The sequence below is a fragment of the Centruroides sculpturatus genome, unplaced genomic scaffold (genome assembly GCF_000671375.1).
Source record: "Centruroides sculpturatus isolate CEXI.00-Female unplaced genomic scaffold, Cexi_2.0 scaffold32, whole genome shotgun sequence".
NCBI lineage: Eukaryota > Metazoa > Arthropoda > Arachnida > Scorpiones > Buthidae > Centruroides > Centruroides sculpturatus.
The window spans coordinates 792,753-814,365 of NW_019384445.1; the positions used below are offsets into that span (position 1 = coordinate 792,753).

A 21,613-nucleotide genomic window follows, 5' to 3' on the forward strand; every position below is an offset into this window, starting at 1 on the left:
ATATATTAGCGGTTCCCAAGCAATTAACGTTAGAGTTACTACTGGATAGGATTTGCGCTCTCGATTAAATAACAGGGGGAAGAAAACAGGGGAAAAAAAGAAAATGATATAATCTCCGGTTCTCACTTCTTTTCAGTTATGTTAAGAGAGCGGTTAGAACTGGGAATGCGAGTAAATAAATTCGATCTAACCGAACACGGTACGACTAGCAATCCTATCTAGAACGAAAACAAGCTTCGGAACCACTAAAAGCGAATACACAATGCGATATTATATTTCCTAACCTGACTTTTTTCCTTCAGGGAGACGACCTTATGACGTGACAACAAAAGTATCAAAGTTAAAAATTAGTATAATACCATAAATCCCGTCCCTAGAAAAAGTACATAAGAGAGGGGAAAAAAATGATTAAACAAAATATTAAGTCAAAGGAGGAAAAAAATAAAATAACTTCAGAAAAAGCTTCTTTCGTGTTGAATTCCCAGCACGCTAAGCTTCACAATCAACTCACGAAGATACAAGTTATTTCAGGAATTGAATTATCAGTGTCGAATTGAAAGGTTTCCAAAATAAATTTCTATGAAGTTTGTAAAATAAACGGTAATGAAAGTTCTCATCTTTAGGGAATTTTTTTCGTTTACACATCCTGACAGTCGAAATTTTATCTTCTCATCTTGAATGTCTTCTACGACTACCCTATCTGTCTCTCTCTTTCTCTAATATAGGATTCGAGAGTTTTAAAAAAAAATCTGATATGTGTTTAAACTCCATTTAATTGGTTAAAGCTTTTGTAATTCAAGAAACGGGTAAACAATAATTCGCATGGCTTAACGGTATTATCATCTTAACTCGGTAGATGTTGTTTAACGACTCGTTTTATCACCAAGAATGATAAATCCACAAAGCTCTGCCTATATAAAAGAGAAATATGTGTATGAAATATTTACGGAATTTTTTTTTCTTCTATATTATGTAAATAATTGTCTGATGTCACGAAGTGTTTTATGATTTGTCACACAGTTTTTCTGATAAAAAGAATTTTATTCCTGATCCATATTGGAAGAAATGTTTTAAGATATAATTTAACTTTACAATGTTTATTTTAAGAATCTGCACAGGAATTTTTAATAAAAAGTGTTTTTCTGATGTTTGAACTTTTGCCTGGTTATTAGTGATAATGATGATATATCTTATTAATTAACTTTGTGAAATCGTTTCGGTAGAAGGCGAAAATGAACATAAAAATGATCTCATCCAATTAAGAAGTTAACAAGCTTGATTAACACTTCTAAACAAACTGTTCGTTACTGAAAGGTTTTACGTCGTTATTAATAATTATACAAATTTAGAACCATGAAAAAAAATGGTCAGGGAGTGATTTTATGCAAATTAACTCTCGAAAATGAAATGAAATATTGTTACGGAGTATCTCTTTTTCTAATTAAGGGTTCGTTGATCTCTGCGTGTTCGACATTATTTTTAAGTAGGGAAAAAATTATCAAAAAATTGTCGGATGTTGGCCGATTGAATAATTTGCAGTTTTAATGAATTATTAATTCCTTCTTCGATAAAAATTTTCTAAAGTTTTGAAGGATAATAACAAGCAAGGTGAAGAATTAGCGGCATGACTTATCTGCTGCAAAATTTGCATTACAGATTAATTAGTATGATACCATAAAGAGATCTTCTTTGTTTCATTATCTCTTAAAAGAAGCCGTAAAATACTTCATTCTTATAATATTCCTTTCGAAAATACGGAAAAATTTCCAACATAAAACTAAAATATGATGCACGTTATTTTTTAAACAGCACTTTAACCTTCGAATCTTCGAAAGTTTTTATTTTCGTTAAACTCAATTAAATTTACTCTACTTAACTATTTGAAAATTATTTTTTGATTGCTTAATACGAGTAAGAACGAAATTAAATTTATGTATATTCGAATATAAATTACTTTTTAAGATAGAAACTTTAATTGCATATGGATTAAAATTCGTTTAGAATCAAAAGATCATATTGAAAGTTTGTTTTTTCTTTCATCAATTTTATTCCAGTCGGAAATGAAATTCCTGTTCTTGAAATTTCCGTCAATATAAAGTAAGCTTGTTAATGAAAAGATATCTAGAATCAAGCTAAGACCAGTTTGTTTTCGAGATGAAAGGTGAATTTTTTTTTCTAATCTTGTAAAGTAATTTTATTTTTGTTCTCAAAAAAACTAGTTTACTTAATTTTTGTAAACTGAAATCTAAATTCATGAATATCTTGTTTAATTTTGATATAAATTACTGTAATTATTAGGATTAAAATGGCAAAAAAAAAGTGTAAATTTAAAGCATTTTCTAATCAAATTTCATATTTCGAATCTCTTATATAGTGCATGATTTTGATTTGTTACGGCTTTAAGCTATATTTAAAGTAAAAGCTTTAACATGGTATAGTCTATATAAGAGACCCATTAACATAACAATGGACAATTCATGTTTTTCTTACTTTGACGCCCTAAATTGCAGCATGTTTAGCTTATGCATAAATCCTGTCTTGCTTTTATAGCATATTTTCAAATTAAGATAGTAAATTTTACTAAAAAATTCAAAAATACCACTGTATTAATCACTTAATTATATTTTTAATACAGTATTAAAAAATATAAGATTTTTTAAATTTTATTAATTGCTAAAAAAATAATTTCTTTATTATACACGCAAGAGTAATTTTATAATTTTAATTGATATAAATTATCTAATTATAATGGTAACTGTGTTTACTTTACGCTTAATTATAACGGTGTATCTATAAAGCTATCGAGTGAATGAAACCTTTAGATGACGAAGGTAGCCTATATATTTTAATATATTAAGTTATTCCTTTTAAAAAAAAGATAGGATTTATTCCTTTAAATTTGGTAATATTTTAAAATATTGTTTCTTATCTGTTTTTTTATCCTCTTCTCCTTCCCCTTTTCTTTAACCAAGTTAGGAAGTTATTCCCAGAGGCAACTTTTGGTAAGAATTTTTTCTGTAATTGGTATGTCATTGAGACTGAATCTAATGCCATCCCATTATTTTTATTACTCTGGAAGCTAACGTTAACAGGTGAACTGCAATAAAATCAAATAAGAACATGATACGTTTCCGCCAAAATATTTTAACGATTTTTTCTTCTTAGCTTTTTAAACATGAAAATCAAAAAAAAAAAATTGCAATTTGTTAATCAAACTCGATTAGGTAAAACGCTATCGACGACTAAAATCAATAAAACTTTATAATTAGATTCATGTAAAAAACTCCTTTACACATTTTATTAACTCCGAAATGTTTTCCGACTGAATTTTGTACATTTATTTATGATTGAATGACTAATTTTACATACCGAAATAGCTGACTGTATTAAAAATAAATTATACAAAGTAAAATATTATATTCATTCTCATTTAATCACCATTAAAATTCTAAAATATACGATTACGATCTCCCTTTTTTTCCGGTTAGTAAAGGGATTTATAACACGACATTGATTAAATCTTCGGCAGTAATGTCATAAAATGGCCGGTAGAGAATGTATTAGTTGGAATTAAAACATCTCCTTTTTTTTTAAATTTCGAATATTAACTTCCATTCTAAACTTTCTCGAAAAGTTAACTATAATGTGCAGTTATACAGGTACGGGTAGGAAGTCACACCCGGATTACAGATAAGCGTTTAATTGACAATATGATTTATACATAGAGTAACTGTTATGTGGACATTTACCTTAATTGTCAATTAAGTCGATGCAATCCTGTCACTGTCATCGCCGAGTTTAACGCGATATATTCTTAGCATCTTGGGATCTCCTTAACTGTATCTGAAGCAGCTGTCTTCAATCTTAACAAGTACATGCATTGCTTTTCACTAGGCGAACACTCCCAAGTTGCAGCCTATCGATGTAACTATAAAGGAAACTTAATTGGCCAATATATATATGAAACTAGATAAATTAACACGATTTGCATATTATAGGCAAGTAATCTACCAAATTTCTCTAACACAAATGTAATTTTTTAACCGTAATATTTAATGTATTATAGAATCTTTCTCTATTCAGCAATTACTCAGTATAGAATACTTCATGTAAGTCAATTCTTTCTTAGAGCGGTAAGAACATTAATAATTAATTTTTATTTATGATCTTTCCATTTATAATATTATAAAATGGGGTAAAAATAGTATTTTAGTCACATTTTCGGATTTTCTGAATTGTTCAAAACGTTCAATATCCTCTCATTCGTGAATTTTTCTTGTTCCACTTTTTTTTTATGCCATCTTCACTTTTTTTTGCCTTTGGCACGAGTTTTCCTTTCGAGTGCACGAGATTCTTCACTGTAGGAACTATCTCTTACAAAACGAATTGGAAATCTTTCCTATTTTCTTGAATATCTTCGGCACCAAACTCAATCGTGCATTAAACGTGCTTACTTGTTTATAAGTCGATTTAATTGACAATTAAGATAAACATCTACGTAAATTCACTTTAAAACTAACGTTGTTAATTTATTTTTAAATTGTTATAACCTAGTTTCATTCAATTTTATTCGTATTAACTAGTATTTTTTCTTTTTTAATTTATAATATGTAACGTTGCGTTAATTATAAAATTCTTTTCCAATTAGGTAAATAATTGAGCTCTTTAGTACTTAATGTAGTAACTGAGCGCTTCAGAAAAATATTCAAATTGTAGGAACCAGAACAATATTCCAACATAAACACGCATTATAATTATTATCCTTAAAAATGCTTTTTAATGGGGTGCAATCCAGAAAGAAAATGGGAGCATCAGTAGAGCAATAACAGAAAATTTTTAGTCTAGTAACGTTATCGAAATAACTAACATTAAAAGAACCACTTGCCACCTTGCGAATTTCATTCTCTATATTTTAAGAATAATTTAGACAACTTAGATGCATTATTTCGTGTTGTTGAATCATTTTTTTGCGAATAATTTAATATTAATCTTTAAAATTAGAATGGAAAAAAATCCAGCACTTTACACTTTTAAGTATTACCTCACGTAAATAACATGAAGAATTTAATTAAATTTCTCTAATTAAATTCTAATTTAATACTTTGTTTTTAAATTATTTTTTTAAAAAAATTAAATCAGATCTAACGAGATTAAATATATTTTCAATTGCTTTAAAGCCACAAAAATTTATTTAATTTTATTTAAGTACATAAAAAATGATGATGATAGTACACTAAAGAGGTTCAAGAGCATTCCTCTTTATGAGAATAAAAATTGATGAGGGTTTTAATAAAGAAACTAATTGCCTGTTGCCTTAACCTCTTAGAATGATAGTTTATTAAATGTATTGCTTCGTAACATATTGCGGTTTAGAGAATCTAATTATTACATTCACATCTTCAAACTTATTAAATAAATAAATAATAGAGTGGTGGAATGAAGTAATTAGTTAAATGTATAGAAATTTAATATCTTAATTGAAATTGTCAGCTATTATTTTAAACTGAAGTCTAGAAATTAAAATTTAATCTTAACAACATGTTGATCGTCTCAATTGCTATAAGAAGAGGTAAATGAACAACGACTACAGTACTCGAAGGAATCACGAGTATCAACGTAGAAAAATGTTTACACTGTTCTTTACCTTAGTCAGATTGCTAGATTTGTCAGTATCATTCATTTATAAATTTCTTCAAGACTTTATATATAATTACATCTCGCCGTTTGTTTACCTCTTAAATACGGTGTAGCTCTAAACTAGAAAACAATAAAAATTATGTATACAGCTTCATAATAAATGTTTATACACGCGTGATAACACTGCAAAACCGTATTTTTAGTAATTCATTGTTTAATATTTGTGGAGATAATCCATTAATATGTGTTTTCATTGACGCTTTAGGAGAGTTACACTATTCAGAAGAGCGCTATATCAAGATTTTAGCATTATTTCGTAAGATAAAGGCAACTGTTTAAAATGTAAGAATATTTACAGGCAAAAACGTAATTTAAAACATGACACTGTAGCTATATAATTAATCAGTTATTTTTAATTCATTCCGGAAGCTTCAATTGAAAGAATAACGCAATTTAAAGGAACAAGTAGGCTAAAAATCTCCAGAGAATTCATTAGATGTCATTAAAATACATCTACTGACCACTGGAACAAATTAAAAATATATTTTGATAGAATACAAACTGAAATAATTACGGATAATTCGAACGATGTTAAATTATGCAAAATCTTTTGTATAACTTATACAACTCGTTTATTATTTTTAAATTTAAATTTTATATTTTACTCTTAGATTTTTAAATTAACTTTATCACATTTTGATTATGCAATTTCTTTTATTGAAAGTTTCTAAAGTATAAAACTTTGATAAAAATTTCTTAAAAGAGAAGGATTAAAGCATTAAAATTTGATGAATTATTTAAAAAGTAACAATAATAATAATAAAAATAAAACTTTATCTCGAATTTACTACTTTTTGCATTCTTTTTTTTATTTAAAAAAACAAATTGCAAATTTACTTTCAACAGCAATCGAAATATCTAGTCAACAGAATTTTAAAAGCTTTTTTCCCCTACATTTTTTTTTTCCTTTTTAATGTTTTGGTATTCTATACTGCATTAGGCAACAGAATACATTCGATTATCAACGCACGGAAAATCGAGAGTGGCATTCTATAATTTAAATTCTGCAGCAACCGACAGACACACAGATTACAAAAAATAAATAAAATCTTTCGAACCTAAACACAGAAGTGCTTTAAAAAAAACTATATTTAGAAGCTACTAGATAAATATCTTCAGAGAAAATACATGTTTTAAACTAATTAATATAATAAATCTTGTATTGTTTTTATATTAAACGGGTGATTTTTGTGTTTTTTTAAAATAAATATTTTTTAAAATAATAGAAAAACACAAGAAAAAATGAAATTGGTGAGTGACCCACATTCTATACCCCAAGGAAATGAAGTTTTAAAGTTAAAAGATTTCTTGTAAAATGGAGAGTTTATAATATAGAAAAAAGATTAGAATTATGTAGAAAGAAAAGTTATAAATAAATCAAAAGTTTGTAATATTTTACATTTATTAAATATTTAAATACAAACATAAATTTCAATTTTAATTCTCTGATAATGTACAGTACCAATCATATTTACAACCCGCTCTTATTATTACTTCTATCTTAATATTTTATCGCTCTATTTACAAATGATGTATATAAATAAATAATCGATAGAATAATATACGTTAATATACACTTAGAATATTAAAAAAAAAAAAAGTTGTTTTATATATCAAATTCCTTATTAGCATCTATGCTTAATTAAGTAAGTATGTTAAGTTCAAACGACGGTTCACCGCATTCAGTTAATTTTTACTTCACGCTCGGATCCAGAGAATAAATTCTAAATTATCTAATTAAGGATTAATTTAAGAATAAATAAATTATATTTTTACATAAATATTTTAAAAATTTAAAATATTTTTCATTAGGAAAAAAAAAACGTTCCGATCTGCCAGATTTTGTAAAGAAAAATATAGATTTCAGCACAAACCGTATGCAATTTTAATTAATTAGGAATATTTTTCTCTCTATTTTTTATTTATTTTAAAATACAGGCCATATCTCGAGGACAATATTTACTACCCCAATACGACAAGCAATTAGCGAAATAATTAAAATATTTAATTATAATAATCTACGTTAAAAACGAACGATTCTCATTCATAAACCATCGGAAAAAATTGTCAATTTTACACATCAGAAGTTAATAATAAACTCAAAAAATATGTCGATAATATTTCATTAATATTTCTACAATCAAATTTAATCAAAAAATCCACTAGTCCATCTTTTACACGAATAAATCGAACGGATAACGAATGAAAACCCCATCTTTAATAGAATTTTACAACGATATTACACAACTAAAAATAAACATAAATATAAAATTTACAGAAGAAAATAATATATTTAATGCTGGAATTTCATAACATTTTATTTACAATTATTAAAAAAATAAATAAATAAAAAAGAAGAAAGAAGAAGAAGAGTTTCGGGTTCGTGGACACGTTATATATCTTTTCCGGCGCGATATACAGTACGTTACTATTGTACAGTTTGTCATACATATACAAATGAAAGATCAGCATAATACAGAAAGTAAATGGCCGTGATAAATGTTGAGGGATTCTATATATATATAAGTAAATAAAAGGAGAAGCGGCACGGACCTGTATATGTATAGGTAAATGACACGAAAACTATTAAAGAACCGATGTAAATTATGGACGTTTACATTAAGAAGCGGGTGATGAAGATGTTAAATATTCGTATAAAATGATGAATAATTTTGTTAAAGATATGAATAAATATAAAAATTTCAATTGGAAAGAGAACTAATTATAAAAATTCCTACAAGTTATTTGACACGATATAAAGTCGGCTTTATAAGTATTGATAAAATTCTTCGGATATATCACGCTGAGGTTAAATGAAAGAATTCAATACAGCTGATGAATTATTCATTTTTATTTTTATCTTCTTTTACTAAATATAAAGATAAGAATAAATAATACTTATATGCTATCGCTATATTTTCGATTTATTAAATTTTCGATATTTTTACGTTATAAATATTTATGAATAATTCCTTGTGGGATTGCTTTAGAAAGTAAGAAAAAAATTATGTATATATATTTATTTTATTTTTATATTGTTCAAGCAAAGAATATAGCATATTATAAAAATATGGCTGCCATAAAGATAATGAAATAAATAGGAAGCAATATAATTGGTTAAAAATAATAATAAATCGAATCGTAAATTTTAAATATATATATATATATGTGTATTAATTTATAAAATAAAATTGTATTAAAGAATTANTTTATTGATTTTAACAAAAATTAAAACGTTTAAATTCATTTATTTAACTGTTTTAAAAGGTTTTCATTTAAAACTGATTAAAAATTCAGTTCTACGTAAACAGCTTGTTACGTAGACACTGGAAATATTTTTTCAAATAGTATTGAATTTATATATACTTAGCAATTTACATTTCTAATTCTTTGAATGTAACTAACACAGAGATGCTTAAACTATTCTTTAAATGTATTTAATCCGCATTATCTCTTTGGATTTACCTCCATTGAAGTATAATGAGAATTCCATTCACCTGGGACTACAACCGCTACCATTTACCGGTAAAGTTTAAACATAAAGACAGTGATCACTTCTATTTATTTGGAGACAGCTCGATCGATGATAACACACCAGTACTGTATTTTAAAAAAGATTAATTTGAAGCTTTAAATCCTTTGACGAAGTTAATCTTGCGGAACATTCCAATATTGAAACTTAAGAAAGCGTTGGAATGTTGTGATTTACTGGATATGGAATAGAAGATAGTTTACTCAATACATATATATATATACACTTGTCTTATAAGTATGATATAGAGATATAGAATTTTTTGTCAGTTAGAAGAAAAAAGATTGGCATTCTATTAATGATATAAATACTTTTATTTTTATACTTTACAATTAATATTAAATTAATTATAAATGCTTTGCAAACAACGAAGTAACTGCAATTAAATGATCATGATCTGCAAAATATAAAACAATAAAAATTGTTTTCTTTCTTCAACAACAAATTAGGAAAGTAAATAATTTAACTTTTATTTTATTTTGTCTATCAGTTTGTGTTCGGTCTACGATATCTATAGTTCTTGTCTTAAGTATCTAGATAAGGTAGAGTACGGCACAGTAATAAACCACATTCTTGATATAAGAATGCACTGATTCGAAAAATCATTTATTTTATAACTGATGTATCACAAGAAACGCCATATAGCGAAAAAAAATGATATAAAGAATTTATTAATAGATAAAATTCTTAAAGTTAATAAACCATTTAGACTCTACAACTTCCTCTTTTACTATCTCCACATGCCATTGATTATAAGAAACAAGTATTGTAGAGAGAGAAAAGAAAACATTTATCGTATGACTGGAGTCCTTTGATTGACAAAATGATCAAGTTTCTTCCGTCTTCATTCTCCATCCTTAATAAATGTCATAAAAGCCGCCTCAAACACTTCCTAACCGATGATAATAATAATAATAAAAAGAAAACACTGAAATATTTTTATTACTTAATACAATTATCAATAATGATGTCTGTCTTTTACGCACTACCATCTGGTGTCAAAAAAAGTAAACATTCATTTTTATAATAACGTAGTTTATATATGCGAAAGATATCGTTTCTGAAAAACAAAATTTTTTCTGTTTTTTTTTTTTAATTGAACTTTTTATATTTTTTTTATTATTATCAGCTGAGTCTTAATAAAGATATACAACATTAAATTTAAATGCATAATTAAATAACTTATTATTTCTGTTATAAATTCCCAAACTAAATCTAAATCCTTTTACATATTAAAGAACGGGCACAGATGAATGTTTTTTTATTACTTGAGCTATAATAAAATTAGGATAAATGCAGGTAAGAATATGAAACGACCCTATAAATCAGGGGTCGCAAACTAGCGGCCGTTAAGGCTTCATATCCGGCTTAATATATATAGCATGCAAATGAATATAAATTATGTAATGTATCTATATATATGTAGATACATTATTAATTTAATTTATATACATAACTATGTGAAAATTTACATATAAATAAATACAGTACTTGCATCCAGTAGCTAACAGAACATATAGATATTTTGTTGCTACATTTATACATGTATATAATCTATAAATATAGGTATTTATATATCTTTGTATTAATATTTACATCTACATAACCACATTTATTAATATATATAGATAACATGTGAATAAAATATGAATTTCAAAGATTACGTATGTTATATGCAAATACTGCACAAATTACATTGTATATTTAATATAGATCCAGTTTATCATTTAACGTTTTAATTCATTGATTTTTATTCAAACTAACAACAAAAACATTTAAATTAATTTATTCAACTGTTAAATTATTTTTCGAGTAATAACAAGGTTGTTTATAATCAATGCTTCTTAACTAGAAAGGAAAGTTTCCAAACGAATAATTTGTTTTGATAGAAAAATACAGATATTAATTTCTATTGAATCAAATTTTTTATATAATTCTTTTTATTTTAAATATAATACAATAATGAATAATTAGATTTTAATTATTGCCATGATTTATAAATAAGTTTCTTAATTTGTTTTTACTTTTTATGAAACAATTGAAGAAAATATTTTAGAAAAATAATAGCATAAAGTTTCGGTTTATTGATTTTAACAAAAATTAAAACGTTTAAATTCATTTATTTAACTGTTTTAAAAGGTTTTCATTTAAAACTGATTAAAAATTCAGTTCTACGTAAACAGCTTGTTACGTAGACACTGGAAATATTTTTTCAAATAGTATTGAATTTATATATACTTAGCAATTTACATTTCTAATTCTTTGAATGTAACTAACACAGAGATGCTTAAACTATTCTTTAAATGTATTTAATCCGCATTATCTCTTTGGATTTACCTCCATTGAAGTATAATGAGAATTCCATTCACCTGGGACTACAACCGCTACCATTTACCGGTAAAGTTTAAACATAAAGACAGTGATCACTTCTATTTATTTGGAGACAGCTCGATCGATGATAACACACCAGTACTGTATTTTAAAAAAGATTAATTTGAAGCTTTAAATCCTTTGACGAAGTTAATCTTGCGGAACATTCCAATATTGAAACTTAAGAAAGCGTTGGAATGTTGTGATTTACTGGATATGGAATAGAAGATAGTTTACTCAATACATATATATATATACACTTGTCTTATAAGTATGATATAGAGATATAGAATTTTTTGTCAGTTAGAAGAAAAAAGATTGGCATTCTATTAATGATATAAATACTTTTATTTTTATACTTTACAATTAATATTAAATTAATTATAAATGCTTTGCAAACAACGAAGTAACTGCAATTAAATGATCATGATCTGCAAAATATAAAACAATAAAAATTGTTTTCTTTCTTCAACAACAAATTAGGAAAGTAAATAATTTAACTTTTATTTTATTTTGTCTATCAGTTTGTGTTCGGTCTACGATATCTATAGTTCTTGTCTTAAGTATCTAGATAAGGTAGAGTACGGCACAGTAATAAACCACATTCTTGATATAAGAATGCACTGATTCGAAAAATCATTTATTTTATAACTGATGTATCACAAGAAACGCCATATAGCGAAAAAAAATGATATAAAGAATTTATTAATAGATAAAATTCTTAAAGTTAATAAACCATTTAGACTCTACAACTTCCTCTTTTACTATCTCCACATGCCATTGATTATAAGAAACAAGTATTGTAGAGAGAGAAAAGAAAACATTTATCGTATGACTGGAGTCCTTTGATTGACAAAATGATCAAGTTTCTTCCGTCTTCATTCTCCATCCTTAATAAATGTCATAAAAGCCGCCTCAAACACTTCCTAACCGTTTATCACTTCCAATTCTGTTAGTTTTTTTTTTCTTTCAATTTATATATAATATATACTATATAAGATAAAAATAACAGTCGAAGTTCTTTTGTTATCACTGCAAGAATCACTTACTGAGTTAAAATTTAATATCTTCTTCCGCTATTCTAAATAACAGTACATGTCCTACCTACTTAAAAAAAATTTTTTTCGATAAAACTACTTAAATTAATACATTTTTGCATAACATTAAGTAATAACTATAACAACTATTTTATATTAGACGTGATTTGAAAGTCAATGCTGAAATATTTTATTGCAAAAAATTTAAATAATAAATACTTTATATACAATGTGTAAGCTAAGCTATAATCGACATAGTGTATGAAATGCTAAACAGTAGGAAAACTTCAAAAGTCTGAAATCATCCATAATTTAATTAATTTATAAATAGAATATGTATTTTTCTGCGTGCAAAGTGCATATAAAAGAATAAAATATTTTAATAGACACATACAGAATAATTAAATAAATACATAATGTTTCGAAAATTCATAAAATTTAATTCTTTCTTTTCGGATATTTCTAAAATTTCTAAAAAAAAAAAAAATATTAATATTGTTATTCTATAATAAAACAATTGTATACTTAGATTTTGTGTACTTCAAAAAATACAAATCACAGGATGCTTCTAATGATGGTTATATATATTTATGAAATATAAGCAAATACTTATAGCTCTGGCCATGCATTTAGAAAGTTTCTCTGGTATAACTCTTCTTATTGGAGATTTCTAGTCACGCCTTCGCTTTCTATTGTTAGAACTAATATAGAGTTATTGATGTCTGTGTCACATTTCCCGAATTCAGGCAATCCATAAAGAAAATCTTTTTATACAAGTCTTTGACTCTGAAAAACAATAAATGATAAATTCAAAAATAAGTTATATTTGTAATCATTTCATTCGCAATACATCTACATTCTAATAAATAGTTGGCATGATTTTCTGCTAAATTAATAGATGCTTCATAAACTGAGTATGTATATAAATAATATAATTTATTATACTAAATTAAAGCTGCCTTAAAATTTGCTGAAAAAAAATATAAATATTTATTCATTTCTGACAAATTTTTGAACAATTTAATTTTTTAAAATGAAGGCGAAAATGCTATTTTCCAACAGCTTTCCAGAAATTCTATTGTAAAATTTTGTACAGTGTTTTTTGAGTAAACAAATATGATTTATGGGAAGAATAAATAAATAATAATTATAAATCGTCAATGCTTTAATTAAATTTTAATTACAAAAATATGGATAATTTGTTTAATTTTCTTAAATCTAAAGAATAGAAACATTTTAAATATATTTATTATACAATGTTTATCTAAAAGCTATAATCAAAGTTTCTCCATTTTTAAATTATACTTTCGAAACAGAAATGAGTGGTTTAGTTTTATACATTGATTTAGCAATCATACCAATTCAATAATAGAATTTATAGTGAAAAATTTTGTAAAAGTTTGCAAATATTTAATATGAACTTTTAATTTAATAAAATCTACTTCATTTATAATTTCATCCAGGACTAGAGTAATCTTGAATGTCGAGTGATATCAAATTCTTCGTGCAAAACACCTTTTCAAAGATTTTAAATTTATTTTTAGCTAACAAGAATGTTAAATATGCTTTACTTCAAGTAGATAATTCCGTTTAGAAGATAATTATCAAAACAGAATGATATTTTTCACTATTATAGAATTAAAATTCTACAAAATCTTTTTGTGGGCATCACTAACCTTTAAAAAACCTTAATTATTTAATACAATGTCGTCTATAATACGATTAATTAATGGAAATAAACTCAGTCATTTCATCTAAAAATATTTTCCATTCCTTCCTTACTTTATCTTACGTTAAAGTTACTACGTAATCTAATCGCTGAAATGGATGTTGCTATACATGTGAACGGTATTTGATCATACTCATTTCATTGATTCTTGACATATTGAATAAGTTTAAAGACAAACATCTGCTCACGACAGGTCTCCACGTGTATTTCCTTACGTAAGGATTACCAAACTGAATATTTTCATTCATGTAGTTTTCATTCTTTCGATATTGAAAGCAATGTATATACTTTCTGACATACATTTAGAGTCAACGTCAATGATTTCTAGTTGACAAGTTATAACTTTCATATCGTTTTCATTGCAAAGAATAGCATAAATACATGTCGTCATATTCAAGTCTTACAAAGTTACTAGATATTGGTGTTATTACATAAGTTTAGATTAAATGTATTTATTAAGTTTTCTAAACTTTATAAAGTTTATTTTTTAAAATAGTACCGAAAATTGCTGCAGGAAAAAAAAATTTATATTCTGTTTTTTTCATGCGAACTGATATTGATCCAATCCGTGCATCCCAAGCGATCTACTTTAACTAAAATATAACGGTAGCTCTTTCTATTCTTATCAAGAAATCCCAATGAATAATAGAATCAGTTTCGAAACTGAGAGACAGAACAATACAACTTCTCCAATAAATTAGATCAGATATATTTTCGGATAAAATTTTCTTGATGTAACGTTTTGAACTAACCTGTAAGAAAAATTGGCGCTCCGAGAATCTGAAAAAAAAAAGGTTTCCTTTATAAAATTAAAATCCGATATTAGAAGAATGTCGAAATATTCTTTTGATTAATATGTAAATACATTAAGCTTATTAAGTTGTTAAAAGATCTAAAGAATGAAAATCAATAGATACTTTAAATATTTAAATATTGAAAATAAATAATTCAGCAGGGAAAAAAATATACTCAATGTTTTATTGCGCGTTTTATATTATATTAATTAAATTTACATTATTAATTACAAAAGCAATAGGAAGATAGCAAAAATCTTCATCTTCATTAGGATTTATATAAATTTTAAATCGAAAAATTAATTAAAATTACCATTTTTACTTTCTTCGAGGAAATCGGCGACGTCTGGCTTCTAGCTTGAGTATTTTTACTACTTTAAATACATATCCAAAAAGTATATTTATATATAAATATCCTTTTTTACAATTTTCTCGTTGGATGTTGCAAAGACATTAAGATGACTTTCGAATTCCCCGAAGTCACCTTAATGATTTCGATTAGGTTGCAAAGTCATTCGAGATGACTCTCGAATTATTTAAGCCGACGTTTTAGCCGTCGTTAGAATATTTATTTTACGAATTAATACGCTTTTAAATAAAAATCAAAGAATATTTAATGCTATTTGATATTTTCTTTTTAAAAAAATATGGTATTTTGTTGTTTATTAACATGAAAATAAGGATTACAATAATTTTTTTTTTTAACTCTTTCCGCACTGTGGGCACTAAGAGGGACTCTTTTAGCAAGCCCATTATGGGTTTGGCCAGGCCCACAATGGGGTGAGAGGGACGGGCCCGATTTATCCGGACGGACCACACCCCGAAAAACTCCTGGAGCTTTTTCGACCCGTCCAGAGGTGAGTCCGGGTCCCCAGAGCGGTAGGCTGCCACCTTGACCGCTCGGCCATCCGGCCGCATATTTAGGATTTAATTATTTCAGTCGAAGCGGTAGGCTGCCACCTTGACCGCTCGGCCATCCGGCTACCGGATAACAATAATAAAATTATATATTCACTGAAGAAAATTATATTATTCCATTAATATCTACTGCTTTTTTTCTTACTAAACTTATGAGCGTGAAATTTTAACACGTGGGACATCATAAATTAATTAATTATTTTCAGAAATTTTTGTTTTACATTAATTAATAACTAATTTTTAAAATAAAGACTAGAGCAGGCGAATTTTTAACACCAGAGGGTGTCGTAGGAATTGCGCGGCAAAATAGAGTAGGGAGGCATGCAAACAAAGTGATTACTGTATCTCCTCGTATTTAAGTAAGGTAAGCTGTTAATTTATATCGTATTGAACACCAACGTTACTAGTAGTATTTGGTTGGCTAAATATATTTTTGTAATTATAGAAGGAAAAGAAAAATGAAGTGTTACATTCCTCAGATATCTTGGCATAACCGAGATCCCGTTCTTAGCATAGATTTTCAGATGTGTCAAGATGAAATTCGTCGATTGGCAACTGCAGGAACGGATGCACATATACTCGTAAGTTAAATGTATTGGTGGATTGTAAGCCGAGTTTTATTTATTTGTAAACTGAAGGGGAAAATTTTATTTGAATTTTTCCCAAAGAATGCTGTGATAAATTCTTAAGTTTAGCTGTCATATATTCAATAAAAAATTTAAATCAAAAAACGACATTCAGTCATTTTGAATCGATTAGAACTAACATGATGAAATAGTCTATGTATGTAAGAGTTCAATAGCGTGAAAATATAATACAACTAAAAAGTTAAATTTTTCTTCAATAATATCTTGAACAGTAATTGATTAATATTTACTATAATTTTATCAAATTAATTATCTCCATATATTATATTGATAACAAATAAAATTGTATTTTCTTTTTTTCTTTCTAGATATGGTTTGTTACTTTAAACTCAAATGGAAGTACAAGCCTTGAATTTGCAGCTGATTTGTTTCGTCACACTAAAGCAGTTAATATTGTTAGGTTTTCTCCAAATGGTAATTCTTTATTTAAAATAAAATTAATAGCTACAACATTTAATAGTATAAATGTTATACTGTAGATCAGGGATGGGCAACCTGTGGCCCACATTAATATTTTTTGCAACCCTTGTTGCATAAAATATGATTAAATATATCAATTTCCCAGCTTAAAAAAGTATGCAGCAAAAATTCAAACATTATTTTCTACAACTTATGTATGTGAATAGTTTTTCCCCGCAATGAATTTAGTAAAAATTAAAACAAGAAACCAGCTAACAGACAAGTCAAAACTAATTTAAAGCTAGCAGTGACTAATATTTAACCAAATAATTTCTGATATATTATGTTTACATCAGTTCCAGAAGCTAAATTCAGTATTCCTATGCTAATTTATAATTACAGTTGACCCCCCCTATAAGATATAGATACGTTCCATTCTTTAGGAATCCGATTTCTTACGAGTCGTTCCAATCACAGCCCGACACGTGTCAAGTTTACGGACTACGGCTGATTGAAAGGTTTTCTTCCATAAAATTAATCGATTCTAGACTAATCCGACTCAACATTTCCAAAATACGTATATATTTTTTGGGAATAATCCGTATAAACTACGCTATAAACAAAAAATTGTAGGATTACTTACCGAGTGTCACCATTCGACATTGCCATTGCTCAACATTGTTTTCGTCGCGGAACAGCTCAGCAAAGAGCGGCCGATTTCTAACAACTTATTTTTCTGTGAAAACTTCGTAGAACTTCGGAGACATCATTAATATAAATAATTTTAATCGCCGTTGAATAAGAAATGTTTCTTTCACAAGAAATGTATAAAATTACAGTACTGTATTAGACTTACGGTACCTAATTTACATACTGACAGACGATAGTTAGCGTAAAAATCTCCGTAGCGTGGCGCCACGCTAGACGGCGGAAATTATATATTTAATTATAACAAAGTTACAATAAATTAATATATAATTATATGTACAGTACCTAATTTATATATAATTTATATAATACTGTCCAGACGATAGAAATCTCTCCATAGCGTGGCGCTATGGACGGCAGGAAAGTAGTTCAGCTGCCTGATGACGTTTGAGATAATTATAGGGGGTTTTTACTGTTTTTTTACGGATACCGGTCACAATTTTTTCGTAGTTTTATAGGAGTCGTAATTATAGGGGGGTCGACTGTATATATGAATAAATAAATGTAATTTACTAGCATTTTTCTTCTCTTTTCTCTGTTATTTGGCCCGCATCATTTCAAAAGTTTCAAAATGAAGCCCTTACATAGAAAAAGGTTGCCATCCCTGCTGTAGATGACATGAAAAGTTGACTAATACAGGACACACTAACAGAAAAAATTATACTTTAGCAATTTGACAAATTAGTTGTGAAAAATGTTAATCACTGTAAGCTAACAGTAAACACTAGATTAATTAACTACTACAGATATAAATAACCATCTGTATCTATATTATTTACTAACAGCGCACTGATCATGTAAAATGACATAATTAATTTCTTTCTGATGAGAGGACAATGCCTGTATACAGAAAACAGGAGGGGTGGTCATTAACATTGTCTACCAGTAGATAGGCATTTGAATTTCTAGCAGAAAAATGTCACTTCACGCCCAATGAAAAACTGGGAAGTCCTTTTACAATTTGACAAATGTATGCATGGTTTTGTTAGTCATGTGAAGAGTTTTGTAATTATTTGCTGTTTGTCTTATTTTTTTTATTAATCTTAATAGCTACTTTTGAATTTGCTATGAATTTGAAGGACTTATCGTACCAGAGTTTTCAATAGGAAAATTTACTGAGATTTTGTTGAAGTAATATGTACATTTTGGGCCTATTATTACTCTTTGTAAATTTTATGGATTAAAATATTGTATATTTTATTAAAATTGAATTGCAATTTAAAGCTTTAACTATAATAAACTGTTTTACATAAATAACTATAATAAACTGTTTAAAAATAAACTTATAGGTTTGATGAAATTTTCTAATAAAAATAATTAAACTCTACACTTTTATAGAATACAAATGTAATATTACTGAAATGAGTAAAAATAGATGCTGGGAACAGAGATGCTTCCTACTTCCCATTTTTACTAGCAAATTTTTTACAAAGAAATTTGTAATACTAAATTCATGATGGTATTAAAGAATGTCATTCTTAATGCAAGTATTCAGGTATAGAGCTGTATTATATTTAAAATTAAATAAATTTGCTTATTTGAACTTACTAAACATTGTTGACATTTTATATATTCAGTTTTTAGATTTTTTATTGTAAGATATTTTCTGTGATTCAATTAATAGTTTGATCTATTGTATGACTTGTTATAAAATATATAGGCTATATCTGAGAGTTAATGAATTGATATTTTATTATATTTAGTGAATGGCATTAAAATGTTTATTTACAAAAGTACATTTATTCAGAATTTGTAAAAGAATATTGTATTTAAAATATTGTGTTTAATTTAGAATTATGACCAAAGTGGAAATCAGAAAATAACTTTTCCTATTTCATTTCTTCTGGTGTAATTATAATGTAAATTGTGAATAATAAGTATAGTATAATATATACAGGATGTTGGAAAAATTGTTCTTGGAAATTGGGTGATAGAACTTGTTTAAATAAGCAAAAAAGTAAGGTAACATATTTGAAAATTTGCAATACTTACTCAAATATTCAAAGTTAGTTTTGCCAAATGACACTAAAATGGGCCACCATTACAGATCTGCCAACTGTTCATCTAAAACTGAAAATAAAAGGACAGATTGAAAAGCAATCACAAAGAGCTTGTTGTCACTGTTAATTTTTTCCTCTAAACTGGCAAGATTGTGATTCTAAAACAACCTGTAGACATCTTTCTACTGAAAGTTTTGTTCAAAATAAAGGGAAAATTATTGCATTTTCTCTTCTTTTAAAATGCTATTCAGTTGAATAAATGTTTGTCTTTAAAATGATAGTTTAATGATAAACATTTATTAAACTGAACAATGATAACTAATAGCATAGTTCTTGAAAAAAGTGGATTCGAATTTGCAACTTTAGTTTTGAATATTTTGGTAACTTTTTGAAAATTTGCAAATATGTTACTCTACATTTTTTGCTTACCTCAACAAGTTCTATCACTCATTTCCAGGAAGAACATGCTTTTGCAGCACCCTGTATATATGCATGGTCAGTTTCTCTAATTGCTATATCACTTCAGATATTTTATATACTAGTACATTTGCTTTAAAAATTTATACTATTCATTGTATTTTGATACTAAAGCCAATGATTAGTTTCCAATAAAATACCATAGAAAATGTTTCAAAAATTTAAGATATATTTAAACTTGAAGATATACACGTAGTACGATCCAAAAGTTTGGGGACTTGGCGTAAAATTCCTTACCTTAAAAGGTTTGAAGGAGGTTGTGCATCAGCAATATAAAGTAATTGCCTTGTGCAACGATACACTTTTGCCAGTGCTCGTATAACCTCTGCAAGCACTGCTGGAAGCCATTTTTTGAAACCTCCCATAAGGCCTCCTGCGATGCTGCTCTCACCTCATCTGACGACACAAAATGGCGTCCCTGCAAATGCTTTTTCATTGATGGAAACAAATAAAAATCACACGGGGCTAAGTTAGGTGAATAGGCAGTGTGTAGAAGCACATGAATTTGAGTTTGGCAAGAAACTGTGTGTCCATTTGGGACTAGTCTGCTCTTTGCCAGATCTGCGGCTGTTTATGACAAATATATTCCTTCAAACAACGTAAAATGTCTAAATAATGCTTCTTGTTTACTATTCTGCCTTCGGGAATAAATTCTGAATGAACAATTCCTTGAGAATCAAAAAATACCTCCATCGTGACTTTCCCTTTGCTCTGATCCTGCCGGAATTTCTTCGATCATGGTGAGGAGGGTGATTACCTTGTTGAAGAAGCATGTTTTGATTGGATATCAAATAAATAACACTATGTTTCATCACCTGTTATGATGTGGTTCAAAAAAGCTGGATCCTTATCAGCTTTGTCAATTAAATCATTCAATATTCTTATTTGTTCTTCCTTTTGTTCAGAAGTCAAAAGCCAAGGGAGAACTTGGTGCATGTTAAGATCTTTCATTAAAATGCTACGCTGGCACCTAGTCTTTGAGTGAGTAGCCGCAGCAATTTTTTTAAGGGTTTGGCAGTGATCTTTGCTAACACATTGAGAGACCAACTCAACATTTTACTCATTCCGTGAAGTCAAAAGTCAACCAGAGCATTCATCATCTGCAATGGATTCTTGGCCCTCTTTAAACACCAATGCCATTCATACACCTTCAGTTTTGCCGTGGTAGAATCACTGTACACCTTTCTTAGCAATTTTAAAGTCTTTGTAGGTGTTTTACCTAAACACTGACAAAATTTAATGTTGCAGCGCTGTTCTGTTCTTGAAACTCCAATTTTATTATGTCACAAAACAAAGAAAACTATC

The 21,613-nt window shown here is 27.4% G+C and overlaps 1 protein-coding gene across 1 annotated transcript in view; it reads left to right on the top strand.

Annotated features, from left to right (window-relative positions):
- Positions 1 to 16,331: 16,331 nt before the first annotated feature.
- LOC111620332 (chromatin assembly factor 1 subunit B-like) overlaps positions 16,332 to 21,613 on the top strand; it is a 35,707-nt gene continuing 30,425 nt past the window's right edge. The window contains exons 1-3 of the mRNA XM_023362248.1: positions 16,332 to 16,441; positions 16,523 to 16,658; positions 17,033 to 17,138. Of these exons, the coding sequence (XP_023218016.1) occupies positions 16,536 to 16,658; positions 17,033 to 17,138 (229 nt within the window). The 5' untranslated portion in view covers positions 16,332 to 16,441; positions 16,523 to 16,535. The remainder of the gene's footprint in view (positions 16,442 to 16,522; positions 16,659 to 17,032; positions 17,139 to 21,613) is intronic.